This window comes from Pogona vitticeps, chromosome 4 (genome assembly GCF_051106095.1).
Source record: "Pogona vitticeps strain Pit_001003342236 chromosome 4, PviZW2.1, whole genome shotgun sequence".
In the NCBI taxonomy this organism is placed as follows: domain Eukaryota; kingdom Metazoa; phylum Chordata; class Lepidosauria; order Squamata; family Agamidae; genus Pogona; species Pogona vitticeps.
In genome coordinates this window covers 185,796,960-185,822,822 of record NC_135786.1, presented here as the reverse complement: position 1 = coordinate 185,822,822, position 25,863 = coordinate 185,796,960, and the positions used below count along the sequence as shown (strand labels likewise).

At 38.2% G+C, this 25,863-nt stretch overlaps 1 protein-coding gene across 9 annotated transcripts in view; it reads right to left on the bottom strand.

The window, feature by feature from the left end:
* Positions 1–25,804, bottom strand: part of RBBP8 (RB binding protein 8, endonuclease) — a 44,698-nt gene extending 18,894 nt beyond the window's left edge. For 2 of the 9 annotated variants that reach the window (XM_072998845.2, XM_072998847.2), the window contains exons 1-10: positions 25,597–25,733; positions 20,251–20,317; positions 19,368–19,590; positions 14,237–14,279; positions 11,122–11,217; positions 8,601–8,713; positions 7,338–7,413; positions 5,917–6,068; positions 2,589–2,699; positions 1,036–1,127 (exon numbers count right to left, since the gene is read on the bottom strand). In XM_072998845.2, the coding sequence (XP_072854946.2) occupies positions 1,036–1,127; positions 2,589–2,699; positions 5,917–6,068; positions 7,338–7,413; positions 8,601–8,713; positions 11,122–11,217; positions 14,237–14,279; positions 19,368–19,479 (795 nt within the window). In that variant the 5' untranslated portion in view covers positions 19,480–19,590; positions 20,251–20,317; positions 25,597–25,733. Of the gene's footprint in view, positions 1–1,035; positions 1,128–2,588; positions 2,700–5,916; positions 6,069–7,337; positions 7,414–8,600; positions 8,714–11,121; positions 11,218–14,236; positions 14,280–19,367; positions 19,591–20,250; positions 20,318–25,596 lie in introns of all 9 variants that reach the window. The other 7 variants (XM_020785694.3, XM_072998844.2, XR_013544768.1 and 4 more) reach the window with 6 other exon arrangements.
* Positions 25,805–25,863: the final 59 nt, after the last annotated feature.

Below are 25,863 nucleotides of genomic sequence, written 5' to 3'. Positions count from 1 at the left end.
TTAATCTCTGGTTTAGCCACTGTCATGTTTGGATGGCCATATTTTCACCCCACCTTCTAGCATTGCTTTTCAACGGATTATAGCAAAAAAAAAAAAAATCCTTCAGATTTTCTTAAGGTGTGACTACTACACAAATACAGCAATAAATATATATTATTCAACAGTGAAAAATGACAAGGTGAATATAAAATTTTAAGATGATGTAGTTAGATGGCAATTCAGATTAGCAAGCGATTGCATTTATACATTATACGTAACTGATTGCTTTTGAGCTGATTGCTTTTATGTGTGATAGCTTTTTATCAGGGATGTGACTTTCAGAAAAAAAGAATGCCCAGTCCTATAATTCACCCACAACCATCTTTAAGGGACCAGGAGCCATGAAACCAGCAAGAGGTAGAGCAGCCCTCTTACCTCCATGCCAATCCTGTGCTGCTGCTTTGGAATCCTTTAAAGCCTCCCTGATACATAGGGGAATGAGTTCCAACACACGCTGACTCCATGCACTCTTTATGAAGGCAGCCTCCATTGGAGCTTGTTTCCCCATGTACCTTTGAGAGTCCCAGGAAATCCTCATGACTCTCATGGTGCAGCAAGATACTTTTCTAAGGTTGCAAAGTAGCAGTGTTGAAAACAGCATGGAGGTAAGACAGGTGCTTTGCCTCCTGCCTATTTGACTGCTCCCAGTCCCATATTGCAGCCTGGGGAGAATGGAAGTTTGCTTTTCCAACAGCCCCATCCCTATTTTTTGCTGAATCATTTAGTGAAAAAATTACCTTTTCCGATGAGGCTTAGGCCAGAATCCTGTTGGGCAAAAATGCATTTGCAATGGCAATCATACAAGCATTTATCTCTTATGCTGGGGTATCTGTTGCATGAGTACTGGTTGTGAAATATCTGTCATATAACAGACGCCCTTGGCAATCAGGGAAACCACTAAGTTGTTTACCACGGCACACACCTTTTTCCCCAACAGGACTCTGGCCTTAATCTCTCAAATTAGACTTGGGACAGATCATATAAAACTATACTCACAGGTTCATCAAACCCAAGTGTTTCTGCAACAACTGCAGCCAAGTTAAAAACTGTTTTATCAGGATGCCCTCCTGTCACTTTTTCAGCTGTACCTATGGAAAAAAGAAAGCAGCAAATTTTACTACACACGATGCAACTTATTCTACTCTTGTTAGTAGAGTCTACAGACTGATTTAATCCTAAAAACTATACATCAATTGAGAACTATGAATGGAATAGTGTTTTCCTTTTGAGATTAATTATTTGTGAAATAACTTTACTGAATTCTTGATAAAAAGGCAGGATATTGTGTTTGCATACCCATTTGTGCATGTACACAAATACACATGGTTCAGTTACACACATTTATGCAGAACACATTTGATCAAAGATAATGCTTCAGGTCTATTTTATTATTTATTAACTGTATTGACAGACCTTCATAGGAGCTTGCACAAAGAAACAATATAATGTAATAAAAATGAAAACAACAGTAGAAGTTGAAAATAAACATGTAAACATGCCTGGTGCCAAAATGACACTGAGCATGTCTCTGTGGAAAAGCCTTCCACAGCCAAGGCGCCATCACAGTGACACACTTCAGTTGGCAGGGCAGCTGGGGAATGTCCTCCAAAGACCTCAAAAGATATGAAGATATTCATTTTCCTCTAGACCAGTAGCTCCCAACTTTGGGTAACACAGGCATTCTTGGACTGTAACTCCCAGGAGCCTTCACCATCAGCTGTGCTGCCTAGGGTGTCCAAGAACACCTGGGTTACCCAAAGCTGGGAACCACTGCTCTACATATACTGCTTCTGAGCTGTGAAGCCTCATAAAGGTTAAAAAAAGCATCCAGATTTTGATTTTGCAGTACTGTAGGTTGCCATGGTTCATGAAATATATGTAGTATATTGTACTTGTCTCAATGCTGTTCATGTCTTTAGAAATGAACAGCTGAATGCATGAAGGGGCTCCTAGAACCCTGTGGGACTAGTCCTGGCTCTGCACACACCAGCACTGCCCCCAAGCTGAACTATGACTGGCAGCATCCAACAGGGACAATGACATTGTGTATATGACTTCCAAAATGGGGGAAGAAATTCTTTGATTGTTGATGTGCAGAGTCACCACACCATAGACAGAGATAGACCGGCATGTTTCTGAGGCCCTTTTCAAGCATTCAGAAGTAACAGTTGAAGAGGGTTAATAAACGGTTTTGGACTGCCTACTTGATTTTAAATATATGATGATGTAAGATTGATACCTTTGTAAAAAGAAACACTGAGAGGTTATGTATAAAAACTACATGCCATATTTCACAGCTGAAACACTGTTAAAAATTCAGAAGATGTCATTAGCTAAGGACATTTAACATGCACAGAAATTACCTTGGGGACCCTTCTATCAATACAGAAGTAATTATTCAGTAACAGAGTAATTCAGTAATATTGTTTTTTTTCTCTGAAGAGCAGGGTGAAAAGCTACTCAAAAGATGTATTTCTAAGTACAGTTCTAAGCACAACTTCAAATGCTCCTTTCTGTTACTGAAATCAATATATAATTTTCAGACTCACTATATCTGCTTGATACTGGAGAAAGCTGTGGATCACAGGTATCTGCCACCAATACATCTTCTCCACAACAGACTTCTTGTTGTGTAGATGACAATGGGATCTTCCCAAGCTCTAGCAAGCCAGAAATAATGATTACAGTGAGTTTTAATGCCTAGGCATAATATTTAAACACAAGTCATGGTGGCAATTCAATATTGTATAGATATCTGTATACATGTATGTCTTGGGATGGGAAAGAGAGTGACTGTGTTTTTAATAGGCAGTAGTAGATTGCATGTGTGCCAGGAGAGTCTGCTGAAAAGTTGGGAAGAGGGATAGAGCATATGTGGATAGAACTGTGTACTGATTGGCTGCTATGCTGCCTGGCTGTAGGGATGCTGTTTCACTTATCAGGAAAGTATCTGTAAGAGAGAGCCACTGTGTTTGAGTTGGTTTTAGAGAAACGAAGAGCTGAGATGTCTATTTCTGTGAAGAAGCTGTAAACTCTAATGTATGCTCTTCTTGTCCATGCAGACACACACACACACACACACATATATGAGACTAAATGAGTTCAAACTATAAAAAAAGAATGAAATAAAAGAAAAAGAATGTTTGCTGCTTGATAAAAATTTGACAGCCTGTAATATTGAACCTTGTTCATCAGTTGTGGTAGTGTTTAGGTGGCAATGGAAAGCGAACACTATCTGTTCAGCTGGTTTGACAAAAGTGATATTTCAAAGAAAGGAGTTAATTACTTTGTAAATAAACAGCAATCTCAAATTTAGTGAAGGGGTTTGGAGTAGTTGTTTTGGTGATGGCACACACCTTGATTTATACTTGTTGAGTATCTAATGATGCAATCCAAAGGAATGTATATTTTCCCCTATGTTGCTTGATTTCAACTATTTCTTGTGCATTTGAAAAATGTGGAAGTGCAAGGTTCTGTCATTGCTTCAAATCTCACCCAGACAGAAGCACAGAATCAGTGCATCCAACCTAGTTTTTTTTTCTAAATGTGTAAAGGTTACTTTACATTTTTAAAATTAATTCGTATTGATTTAAGAAAATACAAAGTAATGGATAATTACAAATCATACAAATACTTTGAAAAGCTAGAATCAAAAGGTAATTAGCACTCCTCACCCACCATTTCTTTTTGGTTCCTTTATCTGACATTTTCTTTATATTTCTTTATTTAATTTCTACACCACCTTTCTCTTGTTCAGGGATCTAAGGGAGTTCACAAATTTTATGATTATTATTTTTCTACTTCATCCATGAGATGTCACCCTAGTAAACCAATTCAATGATTCTTTTTCAGGGCCATATTGTTCAGTGTCTGAATCATGCAGTGTATCTGTATCAAAGGGAATGACTTAGATGCTTTAAGGAGCAATTTTGGCCTCCTGAAACATTGTTATTGCTGTTGATCTTGCTTCATGACATATAATTATTTTTACTGACTGTCTATACCAATTCCAAGCTTCCTAATTTATTCAGGTAGACATGTTAGTCTGCATTAGCATATCAGGCATATCGGCAAAAAAGAAAAGAAAAAGAGAGAGAAAAAAACAATAGCATCTTTCATCTAATCTTTAAAGTGACACAACGTTTTTGTCTTTTTTAATTTTTTCTTTTGTTTTTGCCTGATATGCTGATTTGTTCAGTACAGAATTTAAAGTTCATTCTTCGTAGGGTTGATGTAGCTATATTTGTGAAAGTTGCAATGTACAGGGATACCTCGGTTTACGAAATTAACGAGTCCTTCGGGACATTATGTAATGCGTAAATTTCGTAAACCGGTATGGCGATTGTGCTAGGAACGGGGGAGGTGCTAGAAACCTCCAGGCACAATGCATCCTGGGGAAACCCCTTTGTACAGAGGGGAAAAAAAGAGAGAAAAAGAACATAAACCGGAACATTATTTTCTATGGATTTCAGTTCGTAAACAGACAATTATATAAACTGAGGCTTTCGTAAACCGAGATCCCGCTGTACTCTTTTTTTGGTATCCTACCCTGGGTAGAACAGAATCTTTGAGGATCCCTAGTAAACCAGAGGATTAATAACAGCCACAAAAACCTGGTGGTCTGAGAGATGAAAATATTAGTGTAGCAACTGTTGCCCAAAAGTCTCTGAAAAAACTTTCTAATATACTGCCTTCTGATTTCAAGCAACTAAAACAGCCTGACCTATATCAATATATTTCACATAGTATGACAAGACAATGGAAATGATAAGCAGTGAAGGGGAAATAATTAATGAACAGGACAGAATCACACACACCCATACATTTGTGGAAGGAGATTGGAACAGGGCTCCATGGAACCCTCTTCCTTTTTCTCTTCAAGCCACTGGATAGATGGGGATGCAGCTCAATATTTCTGCTATGTTCAGTCCAATCATGGTATTAGTATGCAGCTCTACATTACTTAGCTCATAACCTGGCTGGTTCCTTCTCCTTCAAGGAGAAATAACCTGTCTATGACAGTGAAGTAAAATAAGGGATGAGTCACTTGAATCCTCAGTGAAGGGAGCAGGACAGTTACAACAGGAAGTATGTATGCATCTCCTGTTGTTACTCAGGCACCCTCTTAACAGAGGGGTAGGGAAAAAGAAAGAAAGCTCCATCAAGCTATGATGCTCCAGTGTCAGGAAAGATGGATCACGCCCATTGTGTCCTCTTCAACCCTTATAGGTTTAAAAACATAACTGCTTTTCAGTTAGTATCTTATGTTATTTAGTTGAACTTTCTGTCATTGAACAGTGCAGATGTGTGAGTACATACAAGATTGAAAAAAAAGAATTTGTATTTCTAAAAATAGTTTTTCTTAAAGTGACACTTCATGCTTTAGACTGATGTTAAAATAATTTTTAAAGCAGCAGCTGTACTGTCACTATACATGGTCAAAGATATATTGAAATTATTGTAATATTAATGTATAAACTGTATTCTAAAAATCTTAATTCAGCTTTATTCACATGTAGGTATACATTTATGTACAGTAAGATTGAAATCTTCATATTGTCCATTAGATGGTAGTATGAGTCAGACAAGGAAATTCTAATCTGTATCCTATGAGAAGAGAACCTTGGCACACATTTTTCCTGTAATATGTATCTTTTTCATGCCAGGCACTTAGAAATACAACTTGGCCATTGTTTTTTTTTAAATTAAGGCATTTAAAATTGTAAATTTTCTAGCACTGACAAAGTGAGTTAAAAAAAACAACAGCAGCTTTTCTAAGAAGAAAGAAAAGAGTATTAAGAAATTATTGACAATTTTCTATCATTTTTGACATTGTAATTATTTTCAAGTATTTTTAGGGGGAAAGAGGAAGCATACCATCAAGTCTTCCTGTCTGTTCCAAATCTGTACACCTTTGTTCTGTGTATCTGACATGCCTATTCTCTCGTTTTCGGCGCATTCGATTAGCTGTTGAAAGTGACTGAACTGGTGAATCTGGAATACATTCTTCCATATATTGCTCCTGCTCTCTAAGAAAAACAAACAAAACAAACATGAAATCTTTATACCGTCCCCCACCTTTCTGCACTTTTTTGTCTCATAGGATCAAGGAGAGCTTGGCACCTATTGCCTCATTTGTTTACTCCTTCTGATGGAGGAAGAAGGAAAGCTGCAAGGTAGGAAGACAGAGACTAAGAAGGAACTAAAGGAGCTGCAGAGGCTTCAGGGGGAAGGGGTGTGTGGAAAAGCATGGCCACAATTAAATACAGTGGACCCTCGACTTACAGACGGCTCAACTTACAGACTTTTTGAGTAACAGACTTCTCTGGCCGCAAAATTTAGGTTCAACTTGCAGCCGGAGAATTGACCTACAGACCAGAAAATAACCAAAATGGAACCAAAACGGAACAAAAACGGACGGTTACGGATTAATCGGTGTTCAACGCATTGTAGGTCAATGGAGCTTCGACCTACAGACTTTTTGACCTGCAGCCACCTTTCCAATACGGATTAATTCTGTAAGTAGAGGGTCCACTGTAAAGAAAGCAAAAGAGAGTAGCCATAATGTACTGGGGCAAATAAGAGAAAAATCAGGAAGAAAATAGCAGAAACGCTGGAAAAAGGCAAATATTTTGTCATTCCAACTCAAGAAACAGGGAATTATTTGCAAGGATTTAAGAGGAGTATAGTGACTGAGATTGGTAGAAGTGGCAAGAGAATGCTGAGGTAGAAGTGACAATTGATGGTAGGATGAGAGCCACAGTGGATGATTATGATGTCTCAAGTGGAGACAAATAATGTGAAGGCTGAGAGATGATCCTAGAAGTGATACTACAATCATTTCCCAGCTTCATTACACTATCATGAAAGTTCTGCAAGTTTTGCTTTGGCTTATCATTTGAGTCTAATTTGTAGTGGCCAGTGGCCATTCCCTCTGCTGTATCTTCCCCCACTCCCAAGCCACAGAAAAAAATGGGCTGAAGAAGGTCTCCCACACTGGCTTGGACTTGAAGACAGGCAGAAACATTTTAAAAACTTAGCAGCAAGTCCTAAGAAATCCCCACATTCCTGCCCTGATTGATAGGGAGTAAGAGAAGCTTTCCATAAACTGTTGTTTAGAACCTCTCTGGGATCTGAAGTTTAGCAGCGTTCTTCCCCCTCAGGAAAAGAGATTTCACATGTTCCACTGAGTAGACTGTACTTGTCATGAGAAAATCTATATAAAGAGCAAATGTATAGAGATTTGGTTGCTATCATCATCTTCATCATGCCTATTAAATGAGAAAAACTACACTTACTCTATCCTTTGTTGCATTTTCTGAAGCTGTTCAGAAATCTTTTTATTTTCATCCTGTAAGTTGTTTCTTTCATTCACTGAAATATATTTTAAAAAAATCAAAAAAGAAAAAGGCAATTACTAGTTCTTTTTTATGGCATCATTCAGCCTTTTAACAAGTCCATTATATGGTACCTGTCATAAACTTCCATGAAGTTGCACTCTAAATCCCTCAGCTTTCATTCTAAACAAAGCAGTCTAGTCAGTCACCAACAGGGATATTTTACAAAGCAATTTATAACATAATGATACTGAACAGGCTCATTGTAAAATAATGCATAACTGTAACACATTATTTACTAGGTTTCTTCTCCTTAACATGAGAATATTTCATCAGATATAGAAATAAAAGCTGCTGAAATGTCATGCATAAATCTCCTGGTCATACTGATTTTTCCATCTGTTTAGAGAACTAACTTTCATAAGTTCACTTTGGTCTTTAGGGTACGCCACTGCTTCCTATAGTGGAGCAACGATGAAAGACCGCAATTGTGATTTACAAATCAACTTCAAACCATGGTTTAATAGTCTGATTTTGTAGAAAGCTCATATGCCAACAAAGGCTGGAATTGCACACAATGCATAGTGTAGCTTTACAAATGACGTTTGGGTGTGGTATCTGAATGTAGCATTTATGTTTGAGGAAAATCTATTCATAAAATTGAACTTAAGGGGGAAAAATTAGAGAACAGTTCAATTTCACTCAACTTTCCTCTCCATTTGTGGCAATTCCTGACATTTCAAAAGAAAAAACCCATCATACATTTTGTCATGATAAATTAATAATTTTGAAAGTGAGTAGCATTTTATTAAGGGACGTGGTGGCGTTGCGGGTTAAACCGCAGAAGCTTCTGTGCTGCAAGGTCAGAAGACCAACAGTCGTAAGATCGAATCCAAGTGACGGAGTGAGCTCTCGTCGCTTGTCCCAGCTCCTGAATTTTATTAGTCAGCTTAAAATTTAGGAGGCTAACAGCACAATGTTATACATGTCTACATTGCAATAAGCCAAATTAAGTTCAGTTTGGTTTACTCTCATTAAGTGGGCACAAGATTTTAGTCTAAGCCTCCTTAGGAGAACTGGTGGTCTATCAATAACATTACCGAGAAACTATACCAACAAAGGATATTGCAGATGTCACAAAAATGATAGCATGACTCAGAGTGGTAGACTGTACCAGATGGGCGGGATATAAATCAAACAAACAAACAAATAGTTAAAACTCACTCAATTCAGTAATTAGCTTAAGGTTTTGTTGCCGGATGTTTTCAAATTCCTGTTGTTTCTTTTTCATGTGCTCTTCAGTTACTGCACAACGATCACACAACCCTGCTCTTAGCCTAGATAAATTAGAAGATGCTTTTGTCATAATTTGTTAGATCAGTATAATAAATTTTAAAAATTTTAAATAAGAGAACACCATAGATGGGCTTATACAAAATGACAACATTTCACATAGAAATATTACTACTTAAATCCTGAGATATTTATGAGAAAAATATTTATGGACTTATGGATCTTACCTCTAAGTAATCATACACAGAATACTCTATAAAAGGCTGTTGAAATAACTCTAAACAATAAAGTATGCTTCTTAGACAATTGTAATTTCATTACTGGATGAAAAGATGCACATTATCTTTTGTGGGAGGGAAACATTGTTTTTTCACAGAGGTCCTTATCTCATGGGTCTTGCATTGTATGTCTTAAGAGTTTGTAGCTGCACACCATTTGAAAAGGCTTCTGCACAAAATGAGTCATTACTTTGGTTCCTGGGCTAGGGTAAATGATATTAACACCTGCCATTCTTGTGATAGTAATAATGTAAAACATTCCCACTCTGTTCAGTCCTTATACTCCAATGAGCAAGAACAGCATGACTAAGGAGAAAACACAAGGTAGAACCTTCCTTGTCCATGCCATTTCTACTTTTTAAAACCTTAGCTAATCAGAAGCACAGCTGCAGAGCGATGCAGAAACTGGGATTCTGGAAGACCAAATAGGATGGCAAACAAGGAGCTGCCTTCTGCCTTTGCATGTGAGAGCTTAACCAGAGATGCTCAATGTTCAAGAGAAAGCACCAGCAGAACTATTATGATGGGAACCCCATATTACAGTGGGAGGCCATTTGTGGTAGCAGTGACACTTTATATCAGAACCTTTCTTTGTGTTGCTTGCAACTAAGCCAAGAAAGCCTCTAATTAATCATTATGTTAAAGCACAGTTTAATACCCTGGTTTGTTCCAAAGCTGGTAACTACAGTGTGCTTCTTTGTTTTCTTACATTTTAAGGGGGAGGGGAAACAAGCGGGTCAGCATCTTCAGGGTTGTTCATATTACATTTGCTGAAAAAATTTAAAACCTAAAATTTAAAAGTTAGAGCACTTTTGGATAGGATGTTACATATAAGCCAAACCAGCATAGCAATCCTATGTATTTTACTCATAGGTAAGTCTCATTTTGCCTAGTGGGACTTTTGGGGGTGTAGCCTGGTGTTTTAGCAGGGATGCTGGCAAGTCTTTGGGTTCAAGTCCCAAATCTGAGTCCAAATTTTTGGTACCAAGCCCAAAGTCCGAGTCTTTTATACCAAGCCCTGAGTCCCAAGCTCCAAGTCCTTATGAAAAACAAGCTTTCCCCGAGAAAAAGGAAGAGGTGGGTAGATTCCAAGTTGAGAGTTGAGTCCAAACCATTGAAAACAGCAGCAACCCTGAGTTGAGTCCAAGTCGAGTCATCAATGTCCAATTTGACAGTAAGTCCCGCAACTCAAGTCCCAATCCCTGTATTTTAGTACATTGGTTATATCTTAAATATATGATAACAATTCTTTTTATATGGTATTTATTATCCAGATTGCTTTTCAGTACATGAAAGACACAAGCAGAACTGTGGTCTTTAATATCGAAGCCAATGCCAATCAAACATTTTAACATCTTTTTTTATCCTTCAGAAGAAGAAAACTGTTCCAGGTGATCAATTTACGGAATATACCTATCTGAAAAAGGTAGCCATGTTAGGACTCAGGATGTTTCAAATCCCTACTCAGCCATGAAAACTCATGGGGGAGTGCACTAATAAAAACACTCCGTAAATATCTCATAAATCTTGGAAAACCTGTTAGAGTTATTTGCCAAAAAAAGATGTCCAACAGAAATCTCACTTTGAAACTGAGATTCGTTAAAAAGTGGGTCAATGAACACCTTCTCTCTTTCCTGGGTTATTTACAATAAACAAAGTCATTGTGGGCATTGTAAGAGGACTATGAGGACTGAGATCAGAGATTTAACTCTTTGGGTTGGTGATGGCTTGAACTGCACTTTCTTTCCTTTAGTTCTTGGGGAAACAAAAAAATTGAAGCGATCCAGAAATACATGTCTTAAAAACCTTGCTAGGAGCTAAACACATATCCATTTTTCTACATAATCTGGAAGAAATGGAAACTTCTGAACAAATTCTTATTTGCTAGAGAGCTTTATTTCATAAGAGGCTCCAAGAGATGTCCCTGTCCTGTAAAAAAAAAACTGCCCTAGAAGAACTGAGAGGAATTATAAATTTTCTTCAAACTATGGTCAATTTCTCATATTATATATCAAACACATTTAAGATCATAATTGAAAAACAGCAATAATAGAACACAAGCTTGAATTATCTAGTGGATTAAAAAGCACATGTCTAGTTTGTAGCACCTTTTTAAATAAAACAGGTTAAGGTTAAATGAAAACCATGACTACATTTTATATTCTGCTACTTACCGATCTTCTAAAACTGTAATTGTGTCATGCAAAGATTTCTGTTGCTCTCTAAGTTGCTGGTTCTTTGTGTAATACTCATCAAGCCTCTCTGCATCTCTAAAAGTAAATAGAAATTCATTGACAGATACACATGAACAAACATTTGTACTATCTTATTTTGACAGTTGTGTCAAATTAATGTCTTCAAAGAAACAAAGTACTACAACCACTAATAAAAATATGTACTGTCTGTACTACAGGATATATCACATCTGTTGCAGCTCAGTTTTCCATACTGTATCATAAATTTGATGCACTGGGAGAAGAATTATTGATGTTGCATGGAAGAATGAAATGGCAGTATAATGCAACACATCCTTTTTATAATTGTGTGTATGTCAAGCAAGAATTTTGCAGTGGAATAGACTTGAATGGAAATTTAAAGATGGGTAGTCAAACTATAGTAAGGAACAGAGCCTTAATGGATTACACAATGAAGATGTTGTTCTAGGCACACTGTGGACTGAGAGGTATTAAGGAAATTATAACAAGATTGGAAGACAGAGTTTGTTTTTCTAACCATGGTACTGATCTGCTCATGGGTTCAACTGTAGCATCTGCAAGGAAGAAATACACAATCCACTTCTGCATTCCAGTTACCTCTCTGCAGCTGATGATCTCCTCAAACAGTTCAAGATTACTTTCCTGCCAATGGCTAAATTTAAATTTGCAAACAGGAGAAAAAAATCTACTAAAAATAACTATAAAAAGGGGAGAATACTGAAATGACATGAGCCAGTATCAACATCTAATATAATACCTCCTTTTAACTGCTGGGATGTCAAGGTGTATACTCTTAGAAAAGCCATATGATACCCCAAATGATTTTGAATGTGTACTAATTTTCCCAATTTCCTTCTGAAGCTGTTGTAACTTAAGAGGCATAAGCTCCTTGCATAGCTACGAAGCTGCTGTGACTTAGGGGCTTGAGCTCCCAGCTTAGCTATGAATTCCGTGGGTGATGTTAAGAAAACCACCCACAGCGGCAGTAAAGGGATGCTACCAGCCCACCTTCGAACAGTCTTATGCTGACAGTATTTTATAAAGCAATGATATGTGTGAATTGATCAGGAAGAAATTCTTGTAGGGGCTTACTCTCAGTTGTTCACAGAACTGCAACCTAACTGGGTTCCACAAATACTGAATAATAAGATAAAGGTTATAAATGGCATTTTCTGCCAATTTATGTCTCAGCATGTTCTGGTAAGTACAGGGACTTGCCAGGATCAAAGATGGATGGCCACCTAACATTGTAACAAATGTGTTTACTGTGGCGACCTACCTGACATGGAAGTAGCCCTTCCACAATAAACCACTTGTCTTTGCTCCCAGGCTTGAGAATGCAATAATATGAAGGTTGCTAGCTTTGTGACAAACCACAACACATGGCAAATATTTTGTGATTGGCTTGAGGTATCGGAATTTACATAGGACAATGGTAAATTATTCTTTCATCCAGTTCAGCCTTTGCCACCTAGTTCCCTTCAAATGTGCCAGACTATAACTGCTCAAATATTTTTTTCACTGCAGCAGTGAAAATATTATCAATCAAGGCAGAAGTCCTGTTCATCCTTACCTGTGAGTAAATTTACCCATGGTCAGGCTGCATGCTGCAATCTTAAAGATACTTACTATGAAATACATCTCACTGAACTCAGGAGATTTGCAACTAATCATGAGGAAACCTGATTAAGATCAGTTGGCTAAGACTGCACTCACATTCTAAGAATAGAGCTAAAAGTGAAGAAAAAGAGAGGACGATTTATGAGGATCCTGATACCGCTTGACAAAATCAGCTGACTCCTTGGCTATGAAAACAGCCTTCCTAATGAATGGCCTCTCCTGACTCTGCATTTAGGAGGCCATTAGCTTCTGCACTGAACCAGGATGCAGCATAAGGGATCCATTGTCGAGCTTGTTATCAGCTCTGAAATATTAAACCTCAGGTATTCAAGAAGAGTGACGGAGAACAAGTATTCCTGAAGAAGATTATTGTATCTACAATGCATTACTTGTAGGATGCTTCCAGCAAATAATAATTGAATCCTTTAGGTTGGTATGTATTAAGTCATAATAGTAGATCATCAGTAAGTCACATCTTCCATGTCTAAGGCTTGGACTGTGAGCTTCAGAGAGAGAAAAGACATAGTAGACACATAACAAGAAATAACATTTGCTACACTTAGCAAGAAATATTGTATAGAAATCTCTTCTGAACTATTCTTGCACTTTGAAAAAGATTCTGAGGACTCTTATATTGCTCACAATATATTGCTTCAGTTGGGGAAAGGGATGATACCAGGACTCTGTCTGGAAAACCACATTCTGATGTACAAAACCTTGTATTTGTTCTTCTTCCAAGACACTGGAAGTTCCCTTTATTTATGTTGTGGTCAGAAAAATATACTCTTCTACTGTTCAAAAGTACGAAGGTTAATTTATTCTTCAGTTGTTATGGAGTCAAGCCTTAGCAATGAGAAATGATATATAGCCGAGCCCTGTACGTTCTGACACAAAATATACTGCCATAAACAGTATTCTAAAATGCAAGTGGCAATTGCAATTTATGTAGATTGGAGTGCATTCCATATCAAACTAATAATTCTTAATCTTTGGAATCCAGACTGGCTTCTGTACAAAGTATGTGCAAACTTATCATTCTCTAGATACAACATGGAGATGTACTAGAATAAACATTTTTAACTGGAGCACTAGCCATTGTATGCAACACAGGTGGCGAACATATACATCTCCAAATTTTGCCAGATTCCAGTTCCCATTAGCTTGACTCAACTAGACTTTACTACTGTATTGGCATTATAGCAACCAGATACATACAATACAGTGAAGACAAAGTAAACTAAGTTTCACCGACAAATTTTAATCTGAAATGAGTAACAGTACATTGAAGATGAAATGACAACATTACAATTTAGAAAATTTTGAAGGAATGATAAATGGGAAGACACACACACACGTGTGTATATATATGTATATGCATGTATTTCAAAATGTGGAAATAAATGTCATGATTTCAAATTGAACAAGGATTTCCTTCATATCAGTGGATACTTACCTACGCCTTTCAGTTTTCAGTTTGGATATCTTCAAGAGTAATCCTAAGAAGGAAATACAGAAAAATCAATGATTTTGCTTCAAAAATTCCCTTTGCTTGACAATTAAATGAAGGACAGTATTTTTAATATGGCCAAATAGAAACTGAGGTTCCTAAAGAATTAACTATGGACAAATTTAGAGTTGAATTACATTTTTAACAATGTATTTCAGAATTTATACAGTAATTTGTTCCTCATTTGCTTCAGTTCTCAAAGCCAGTAACAGCAAAGTAATACAAGATAATCCAAAGAAGTACAATATATTTTTCTTCAAAGTTAAACAAGATCACAATATACACAGAACAGGTAAAATCAGAACAGTCTTCAGTTTTACCCATAGACTTAAGTTTGCCTACACAGAAAGATCTTTACTGTTCTACTAAAAGTAAATGTAAGTAATATACTCTGAATGAAAACGTTCTGCAAGAGGGGAGCCACCACTGAAAATTCTGTTCTCTGTGACTGTTAATTTTATCCCATATTAACTTTATCTTTCAAGGTGCAAGTAAACCTTTTGCAATGTTGCAGTTATATACTGTACTCCGAAGAGAAAGCACTGATTACCACACATTCTAAATCACCCAAAGTTTTTAAACTGCCTTCAACAGCGGCCCTGTACAGAAAGTTATTGTACTTTAGCAAAGAGACTGTCAGAAAATACAAAGAAGTAGTGAGTTTCCTCTTTGTTAGAAAAAAACACAGCTGGACGTGGAAGGGGACGTACTGATCCACTAGCATCTCTAAATTATACATATTTCTTTTAAGTGAGTATGATTCCATTCAAAAAGTCAGTCTAAATTGTAATAATGTGGCCTTTAATTTATAAAGCTTTTCAACCTTTTTTAAAAGCTTTTTAATAATTGTTTTGTTTTAGGTAGCCAAAGGGACAGAAAGGTGGTTAATATTTTTAATAAATGAATTTATCTTTATTTTAGCATTGATGCTCAGTCTTCTGTTTTAGAAAACACTGGTCATAGTCAAAGATTAATGCTATGGACATTTAGAAGAGAATGACAAAATAGAAAGTGTATGAAAACTACTTCGAAAGAAAATTGGGGAAGACAAGAGAAATACAAAGATATCTCTTATCTCACAAACACTCAACACCACAAACATATTATGCTTGATCATTCCGATCAGCCAAGGAAGAAATTTTCTTAAAATGTGGCTGCTATTTGACAAGTCCCTTAGATATCTGGAATTAAGACCTCTAATCCTTCTCCACGCCCATCAGAAGGAATGAAACTGTACAACAATGAAGCTCCTGTAAGAACAGGTAGTCTGGCTGGAACAGCATTTTGTACTGTAACACAAGACACCTCAGCTACTGAAGAAACAGTTATGAAACCTTTATCTGAAATCAGAAGAACTAAACTCACCAGAATATTTCTAAAATCTCCATGCAGTAATTCTTAAGCATCAAACTAGTATTCTGGCATCCACTTTGTTGCATATAAGCCAAAACCATTACATACACAAATATTGCAAAAACATTACTTCTCTATAGAGGTCTAGAATATTTACCCTTCACACCCTATTCTCCTTCAATAAAACAGTTTGATCCCCAACTCATCAAAACTTGGGATATTTCTGGTGAAATCAGATTAGTCCAAGTGGAGTGTATGGAGGTGAACTGGTTTAAAAGGAACTGCTTTCAACTGCTGTTGTGTCTTTTCAAGCATACGTATAAGAATCAAGCACGAGCAAAACACATTAAAAGCATAGTAAAAACAAAAATTATTATTACTCTATTTCTTTAAGTTCATCAAAATCACAAGTTTAATGTGGGTTGAAATAAATTAAGTTAGGAATTGGTTGTTGTGGGTTTTTTGGGCGAAACGTTAGGAAGAACAACCTTCAGAACACAGCCAAAGAGCCCAAAAAACCCACAACAACCATTAGATCCCGGCCGTGAAAGCCTTCGCGAATACATTAACTTAGAAATTATTGTTAGATCAATCCAGATGACATTAGCTAGCTCCACCAAACAGGAGAGGTGTCGTAGCTCAGAGTACAACACATGATTTGCATGCGTTACACAGATTCAACTGCCAGTATTTCTAGATTGGACAATGAAAGCGCCTGAAATCTTACACCGCTAGATGTACCAACGATCTGAGTAAGAATACAATAGCTTTCGATATTGCTATGTTTACTGGTCATCACTAAGATGGGAACATTTGCTGGGGAAAATGAAGGATGAGAAGGGGGATTATCCACCCTGCCACATCCACTGATTCTCTTTCATAATGAGTTCCCTAGGTACTTTTTCTCCACCAGTTTGGCTTGTTTTTGGTCTCTTGAGTCGGGTGGAGGAAGTTGGACTGAAAAAGAAAACACCAAGGGGAGGAGCTGCACAGAAAGAATTTAGACTCCTTCCATTAATTCTACTTTAGAAGCCTTTGCACTATGTTTAGAGTCAGAGGCAAATAAAACAGATTTCTTATTACTGTATCCACAAACAATGTGTTAGCACATGCTGTTCAATTACTTCTACCTATAGTGGAAATAGATAAAAAACACACAGAATTTGGCATTGCAATTGGTTTGTTGTGTGAAATCTCACTGCACTTTCTAGTACGTTGCATTAGAGTAGGCCCACTGAATCAACAGGAATTTGATGAGTCACCTCCTCTGTAAGTCCCTTTGATTCAAATCGTACGACTTTAGTTGTTACTTACTTTGCTGAAGTATTTTGGCCATCAGTGTTTTCTTCACAGAAAATAATGAATTGTCTGATTTAAGACACAAAAATGAACCAAAGCAGAAAACAACTGTGCTCATTTTCACATACAAAAGCTTGTATTTTGTCAAGATGGCCAGCATCAAGCACAGTATACTCTCTATTTGATTGTGTTTTCCCCAGCAATGCTCTGTTAAATTACTGGGGAAAAAATTAGACCACATAAATTGGTTCTCCGTTTTTTGTTAGTGTAAGTATGGGTTTGTGTAGAGAATCCTCAAGAAAAAGACACAGCACAACAATTAGACATAAGCATCAGGCACTCACTTCCTTGATTATAGTCTCATATAAAATATATTTTGCTGACACTTGGAATTAAACATCCATGAGTCAGGTTTAATTCTTATTTATAGACTTCAGAAGTAAGTGAAGTCCAGGCAAGTCTGAATTTGATGTGTCTTAAATATTACCGTACCCAATTCTACAGGAAGACTCCCCACCTTTCGCAAAAATTAGCTATCCTTCAGGCATGTCTTTGATGTAATCACACAGGATCTAACTTCACCAAGCATTGTGTTAAACAGTCACAAAGGTTTAGGCATGAAAAAATCTGCCTTATGGCAAGATCATACTGGCACACCCAAAGCTGATCTTAATTACGCGTATTTAGAAATAAACCTAATTGATTCAATGGGATTTATTTCTAAGTATACATGTATCCAGGAAGTCTTTTCAAAAATTATCCAGCAAGATTTTATTTTTCAAATTCCAAAATAATGTTGAGTTTTCTTTTTTTTCCTGCTAAACATTACAAGAGTCACTAGACAGCCTATTATGTTAAAAAGCAGTTTTCTCTTATGTGGCTCCATAATACAGACACTCCTAAGATTGCCAAATTCTCTACTGTTGATGTCTCAGCATGTGCCCTGCTGATGACATACCACCCACCATAAAAAGTCAGCTGCGGAACAAACTGAGCCAAGAAGTACAAAGGTTATGTTCTTTTCATCTAAAACCATCACAGTACTGATAAACCTAATAAATGTAATACACTTAATTTATGGCCTATGGAATATAAAATATTTTCTGCGTTTCCTTCCTGATGCCTTCCCAGTTCAATACAGAACACATATTGTGGAAACCAGAACGAATGCCTATGCATTAAACTTGCCATCTTATACTATGATTCCTTCTTAGCTTCTAGAAAGGGGGTGATACCTATAATCCATGGATGCTCATAATCAAACATCAGTTTATGCCACACTATAGCATATGTTAGACAGAGGTACTTTAATTATTCCAGAAGATAGGGCTACACATTTCTGCATGCTCAAACTTGACTGCTACTGCCCACAGTATTTCTATTAGACTGAGCAGTGGCTATAAAGTAGGCAGCAGCATAATTACACAAAGTTCGTAATATACTACATAGCTGTATCTGCTTCTCAGCATAGGCTAGCTAGATAAGTAAAATGTGCTGTTGGCTATTTCCCCATCCACTGGCTTCTGATATTGTATGTTAGTATTATTGGCATTCCTGGACAGTTGCAGTTGCACAAGACTCCTGGATACTGCTTCTATTGTAGCTTTCACACATCTCGTGTTCTGGAACTTTATTATGGGTAAGTAACTGGGGCTGCAATTTCAACCCACTTACTAAAGAAGAATAAATCTGACTAAACCCAGATGCACTTCAAATTAAAATGCTTAAGGTTATGCTATGGGATTGGTTTCATCATGGTATTTATTCATTGCAGGACTCTCTTGTGGTTTCCCTGACATTTCTATATTTCATATATTAACAATAGCCAATAAAGCTTATGTGTGATCCACTTATTCTTTTCTTGCATACCATCTGCAGAGATATTTTAGTTTACTGATTAACCACCTCTTTGCAATAAGATAATAAACTTGCTTAACACACTTCATGGTTAAAAAAACTAGCAACAGAACATCGAATAGAACATTGGATAGACTTATTCAGATAAAGCATGAAAAAAATTAATCTGCTTGCCAATACACTGATATATAAAGTTCCATTTGTAAAACTACACACTGAAATAAGATAACATTAATCTGCAATTACAATCTATACCCATCCACCATCACTTATGTTTTCCTCACATGTTTACTGAATACACAAGGCATAAAATCAGGTGATCAGGAGCTAATTATGTTGTATTTGTTTGGTAAACATACAGTGTTAATATGCTGAACTCCAACTATACAAGCAGATTCAAAACTCAGAAAGGACTATTAAAATGAATCAACTAGTATAATATTTTGTTGGCACTGCAGTTGTTTTCTTAAAAAATATGTGCAACTCTCAAACCTGCAAATTTAGGGACATTTCATTTAGCATTGTTCCACACACCACTAGACATGCAGATCAAGAATCACAGCATTACCTTTTACTTCTTTGTCGTGGCATTCCTTCAGTTTGGACCACAGTTCCTTGAAATAATCAGCAGGCGGTTCTGCTGAGGTGGGACTTGCACAGTTTCCTCCAGATGCACTCATTTTATCTTTCTGTTTCCAGTATTTCACCTGCCCTTCTGCAATTCTTGCCGTTTGACACCTTTCTAGGTTTACATTATAGTTATGAAGTTGTTTTTCTTAACAACCGAATCCCTGTAACGAGATATTTATAATATATTTATCAACAGTGGATGAAATACAGTGGTACCTCAACTTGAGAATGTCCCTACATAAGAACGATTTGAGTTAAGAATGGCTCCGTTCGCAAAAAGTTGCTTTGATTCGAGAACGGAGCCTTGACTTAAGAACAAAACAAAAAACAAAACAAAAAAAAAACAAAAACAAGAAAGAAAGAAAGAAAGAAAGAAAGAAAGAAAGAAAGAAAGAAAGAAAGAAAGAAAGAAAGACCTTTCCTGCCCTTATTTTGACCTAAGTTCACCTTAGGTCAAAAGAAGAAGAAAATTTTAAAAAAAACGCCCCCTAGTGATAGATACGGATTAACCAGCTTTGCATTAGTTCCTATGGGAACTAATGCTTCAATTTAAGAACAGTGCCTTGACTTAAGAACGAAAAACAGCAGATACGGATTAAATGGTTTTCAATGCATTCCTATGGGAAATGGTGCTTCGACTTAAGAACGTTTTGACTTAAGAACGCAGTCCCAATACAGATTAAGTTCTTAAGTCGAGGTATGACTGTACACCCTTCCTTGCTATTCACAGGTCTTAGCCAAACTATCAGTTGTAGTGTAATAATTCACTTATTAATTAATTGTGTTTTAACTGGTTTGCATTTTAATAATTTCTGACTCACTTTAGGTCTTGTATTTGCTAGAGAGGCAGCACAGAAATTATGTAGCCAGTTCTACATGACTGTTTTCCTGAAAATATTAAAAGAGCAGCTAAAGAACCAAATGACTATTCCCCACATTCCCAAGCTGTTTTTCCCCCCAAATGATGGAAAGATACACATGTACGCATGTTCATACAGAAACACTAATAGTTTGTATACAAATGACTGAGGTTAAGTGGCCTACCTGAAAGCACATCCATAGTAGTTTGCTAGTGCAAGAACAATAAACATTTGAGGAACTTTAATAGTTTTCATGGGATACAGCTTACTTGGAAACAATGAGGTCAGAGGGAAATGGAAGTGCAGAAAATATCTAGGAAGAAACTTGGAGCAGAAAACTATAGATCTGAGAAGTTTGTCTGTCTCACCAATTTGTCTTTGTCTTTTGCTCCAAACACATGTTGTGACTGTCAATACCTCATGGCTGGAAGTTCCTGCTTTAGAGATTTAGAAACATACAATAGCTAATATGTTCCTGAACATAGTTGACGTAAGCATAATGATACTGAAACTATTTTACTGCATTCCTTATGGGGTTGCCAGAATGATGACTATTTTTTCCCACCATTTATCCCATAAGGCTCCAGCATCTTTAATAAATCTTCAGAGGAGACCCTTGTTCCACTGTTTTCTCATGCACATTTGGTGGGCATGAGAGAGGACCTGATTCTGTGTCTGCTATCAGATTATGGAACGCCCTCCCCTGGTGAGAGGTGAAGAGTTTTAATTTGGGGTGCTGTGTTATACATTTTAAACTGCTTTTAAGGTGATTTTAATTAGTTATTTTAATACTACTGTAGGTTTACCATGTTTTCCTGAAAACAAGACAGGATCTTATATTAATATTTGCTCCAAAAAACGCATTTTGTTTCGTTTAGTCGTTTAGTCGTGTCCGACTCTTCGTGACCCCATGGACCAGAGCACGCCAGGCCCTCCTATCTTCTACTGCCTCCCGGAGTTGTGTCAAATTCATGCTGGTTGCTTCGCAGACACTGTCCAGCCATCTCATCCTTGGTCGTCCCCTTCTCCTCTTGCCATCACACTTTCCCAACATCAGGGTCTTTTCCAGGGAGTCTTTTCTTCTCATTAGATGGCCAACGTACTGGAGCCTCAGCTTCAGTATCTGTCCTTCCAGTGAGCACTCAGGGTTGATTTCCTTTAGAATTGATAGGTTTGTTCTCCTTGCAGTCCAGGGGATTCTCAAGAGTCTCCTCCAGCACCACAATTCAAAGGCATCAATTCGTCGGCGGTCTGCTTTCTTTATGGTCCAGCTCTCACTTCCATACATCACGACAGGAAAAACCATAGCTTTGACTATTCGGACTTTTGTTGGCAAGGTGATGTCTCTGCTTTTTAACATGCTGTCAAGATTTGTCATCGCTTTCCTCCCAAGAAGCAGGCGTCTTTTAATTTCGTGGCTGCTGTCTCCATCTGCAGTGATCATGGAGCCCAGGAAAATAACATCTGTCACTGCCTCCATATCTTCTCCTTCTATTTCCCAGGAGGTGATGGGACTAGTGGCCATGATCTTAGTTTTTTTGATGTTGAGTTTCAGACCATTTTTTGCACTCTCTTCTTTCACCCTCATTACAAGGTTCTTTAATTCCTCCTCACCTCCTTACCCCTTCATGGATTGCTGCCTTGTCGTGGCGAAGGGGCTTGAGTAACTCAGAAAAGCTATGGGCTATGCCGTGCAGGGACACCCAAGACGGACAGGACATACTGGAGAGTTCCGACTAAACGCAATCCACCTGGAGTAGGAACTGGCAATGCCACTCCAGTATCTTTGCCAAGAATGCCCCATGATCAGAAACAAAAGGCTAAAAAACGCATTAGGGCTTATTTTTAGGGGATGTTTTACTTTATAGTCATGTCATCTTCTGGTTGCTTCACAATGGTGGAGGGCAGGGTTGCACTTAACTAGGGCTTATTTTTGGGGTAGGGCTTATATTTCGAGCGTCCTGAAAAAATCATACTAGGGTTTATTTTCAGGTTAAGTCTTATTTTCGGGGAAACAGGGTGATTGTTTTAGTGTAATAATTCACTTATTGTGTTTTAACTGGTTTGCATTTTAATAATTTGTGACTCACAGTGGGTCTCGTATTTGCTAGAGAGGCAGCACAGAAAGAAAATTAAAGGAAATAAATAAAATCTAAGAGATACAGGTTTCTTAGCATACTGCCTTATAATGTTTATTCAGAAGGAAGCCCCCTTGGGCTCAGTGGCACATACTTCCAAGTGTTTACATTTTTTGAGTCTTAAGATCTTAAATCTTTGTGATACCTCAAGATTCCTTCTTCTGCAGTTTAATGGCAAAGGTCCTATTACCACTTGCTGATATTTGGGAAAATATTTTACAGACGGCTTACTAAATTGTTAGGCTGCAAAAAAGACCACAGGATACCCAGGGTATTGTAGTGCACAGAGTACAGTGGTGCCTCGCTTGACGATTACCTCGTTAGACGAGGAAATCACTTGACGATTAGTTTTTTGCAATGACTAAATGGGCTTTTAATCCCTGCTTTGGGAACCGATTTTTCGCTTAACGACGTTCAAAAACAGCTGATCGTCGGGTTTCAAAACGGCTCCCTGCTGTGCTTTAGGACAGATTACTTGCATTACAGTCACTATAAAATGACCACCCTATGGAGGATCTTCGCTGGACGCTGAGGTATTTCGCCCATTGGAACACATTGAACCGGTTTTCAATGTACAGTGGGGTCTCTACTTAAGAACTTAATCCGTATTGGAAGGTGGTTCTCAAGTTGAAAAGTTCTTATGTTGAATCTGCATTTCCCATAGGAATGCATTGAAAACCATTTAATCCGTATCTGCTCTTTTCCGTCCATAGAAACTACAGTGGAACCTCTACTTAAGAACTTAATCCATTTTGGAATGGTGTTCTTAAGTTGAAACGTTCTTAAGTTGAAGCAAAATTTCCCATAGGAATGGACTGAAAACCAATTAATCCGTTCTGGCTGTTTTTTTTGGTTATGTAGAGGTGCGTTCGTACATTGAAGCATTAGTTCCCATAGGAACTAATGCAAAGCTGGTTAATACGTACTCTACCACTAGGGGGAGATTTTTTTTTAAACCTAAGATGACCTAAAAAAAGAGCAGGAAAGTTTTTTTTTTCCTGTTCTTATCTTGGATTTCTGTTCTCAAGTAGAAGCAAAATTTAGCAAATGGAGCTGTTCTTAAGTTGGATTGTTCTTAAGTAGGAACGTTCTTAAGTAGAGACCCCACTGTATTTCAATGGGCTTTGTCGTTTCGCTTGACAAGGATTTCGCTTAATAGCAATTCGAATGGAACAAATTAGCCTCGTCAAGCGAGGCACCACTGTAATGGACTGCAACTCAGGGTTCGAATCCCTGCTCACCCATAGAAGCTTACTGGTGAGATGGCACATATAAAACCAATCCTTCATGGTGTATAAAAATCAATGATTTTTAAAAATCAAATTAATTTAATTCACAATTAAATGTAATTTTTATTTAAACCATTAAAAATCTATTAAAATTTTTAAAATGTGACTAAAATCGTGATTCAAATCAATTTGATTTAAATCAAATTCACCCTGCTTCACTTACTTTGCAAGCCAAAGAAAAGCTGCTATAAGTCACTTCCCGCTTACAAAAACAAAAGGTCATAGGCCAGGAAGTACTGAATTCGAAACTCTGATTCTTAAATATAACTGTAAATTACTAAACACAAAGCTCTCCTTAGCCATAAATTGACAAAAAGGTATCCTTTCAGTTCAGTTTCTGTCAGCACTCTCACGTAATGTGATCCGAGGTTTCTCAGTGAAGGGTAGTTGACTAAGAGTGATGGACTAGGATGGAGATCTGTGTTCAAATGTTTGTTTGGCTATGGAATCTCACTGGGCTGTGTATGGCTCTAGTAAAACCACTCCATAAATATCTCACTAACATTGAAAATCCTTGTAGGATACCTATAAGACAGGTGTGACATGATGGCACATAACACACACACACATGGCCTCTCACATTTCAAACACTTCAGAGACATTGCCTAATATACATCTTCAGCCCATTCCAGTACCAAGATTATGGTCAACAATGTAATTGCCATAATTGATACACAGATTGATAACCAAAACCGTTTTTGGATCTCGGAATTAGGAATGCACAAGGTTGAATTCTCCACAGTCTGCAACATGCTCCAGCCCATCTGTATGAATCATGCAGCAACAGCTCAACTGAAGAAAATATATCCCTCAGCAAGCTCCTTTAAACGGAGTCTGATTTCAGAGACCAAAATTTACTGATGTTCAGTCACACACAGGGGAATCCACAATCACCGGCAGTGACTATAACGTTTTCCTTAGAGTAAAATTGCAAACCATATTGTATTTCCTTAAGAAGCAACAGACTCCCAACTACTCCTGGGGGAGTTTAAATACATCATTTACTCAGGACAACCAACTTCCCAACACTTATTATACAAATCAAGTCCTGTGCCTTCTTGTACATTATAAAAGCTTGGACAGATCTCGGAGATGAGATCTCAGGTCACGAGGCCATCCCTCAGGGCACAAGACGCCTCTTTTGGCTTTTGCGCCTTTCAGAGTTCCGCAGCAGGCTGGAATTCAACAGGGGAGCCCCCTAAATCAGGGACGAAAACAGATGTTCTTGGGCTGCAACTAATTTCCATTATTCCCTCCCCTGCTGGCTGGGGAGCCAGGGCTGAAGGGAACCTGCAACTCAACACCCCGCGGGTCCCTCCCGACTTCATCTGAACTCTCCGTCTTGCAGCTCGCCGGAAGACGGGCTCGAGAGCGCCGCCGTGACAGGATGTGGACACACCTCCACACAACACGGAAGACCCACAACCGAGCTCGCAAAGAGCGGCTGTTTCAAAAGGCGGCAAGGAGGCGGAGTTGGGGGCGTCCCGTTTGGGTGCAATTGGGCGCCCTTTTCCTCGGTGCGCGCGCTCTCTCTTTTTCATTTAATTCTCAAAACTCGTTGGGCCGGCTCCAGAAACCGGGACGGGGCGGCTTCCTGCTCTGGGCAGTTACGGTATCTCTCCTGTACACGTGCGCGAGGTACCTCAGAGAGTAGAAGACGAAAGGGAAAATAACGAGGGTTTTTTTTTAAAGGACGTAAAACGAGGAAAAACTGACCGGAGGGACAAAGGCTTCTGAAAGGAGAGACACGCTGCCGGGGAGGGGGGGGATGCCGTGTGGTTCCCCGATAAGGCGGGAGGCAGGCGAGGCTGGCCAAGGCTTGGGATAAACACGCGGGCGCACGGGAGAGAAAAGACGGGCAGAGTCTGCAGGGCGATTACCTGGCGCTCCCCGGACGCTCTTCAGACGTGTTCGTTGCTCCCTGGGCTGGTTGTGCTCAGAGTAGGCACCAGGGAAGAGGAGCCGAAAGTGCGACCAAAGAGAGAGAGAGAACTTCTGTAGGTTTGTCTTTCTTCAGGACCGACTAGTAAAGCGGGTTTCCACACACATACCCCTTCGGCGGTCCACGGCCGGAGACAAAAAAAGGGCTAAATGGAGAAGTTTGTTGGCGGGGCGGAGCTGCCTCCTCCTGGTGGCCGGAGGTTCTC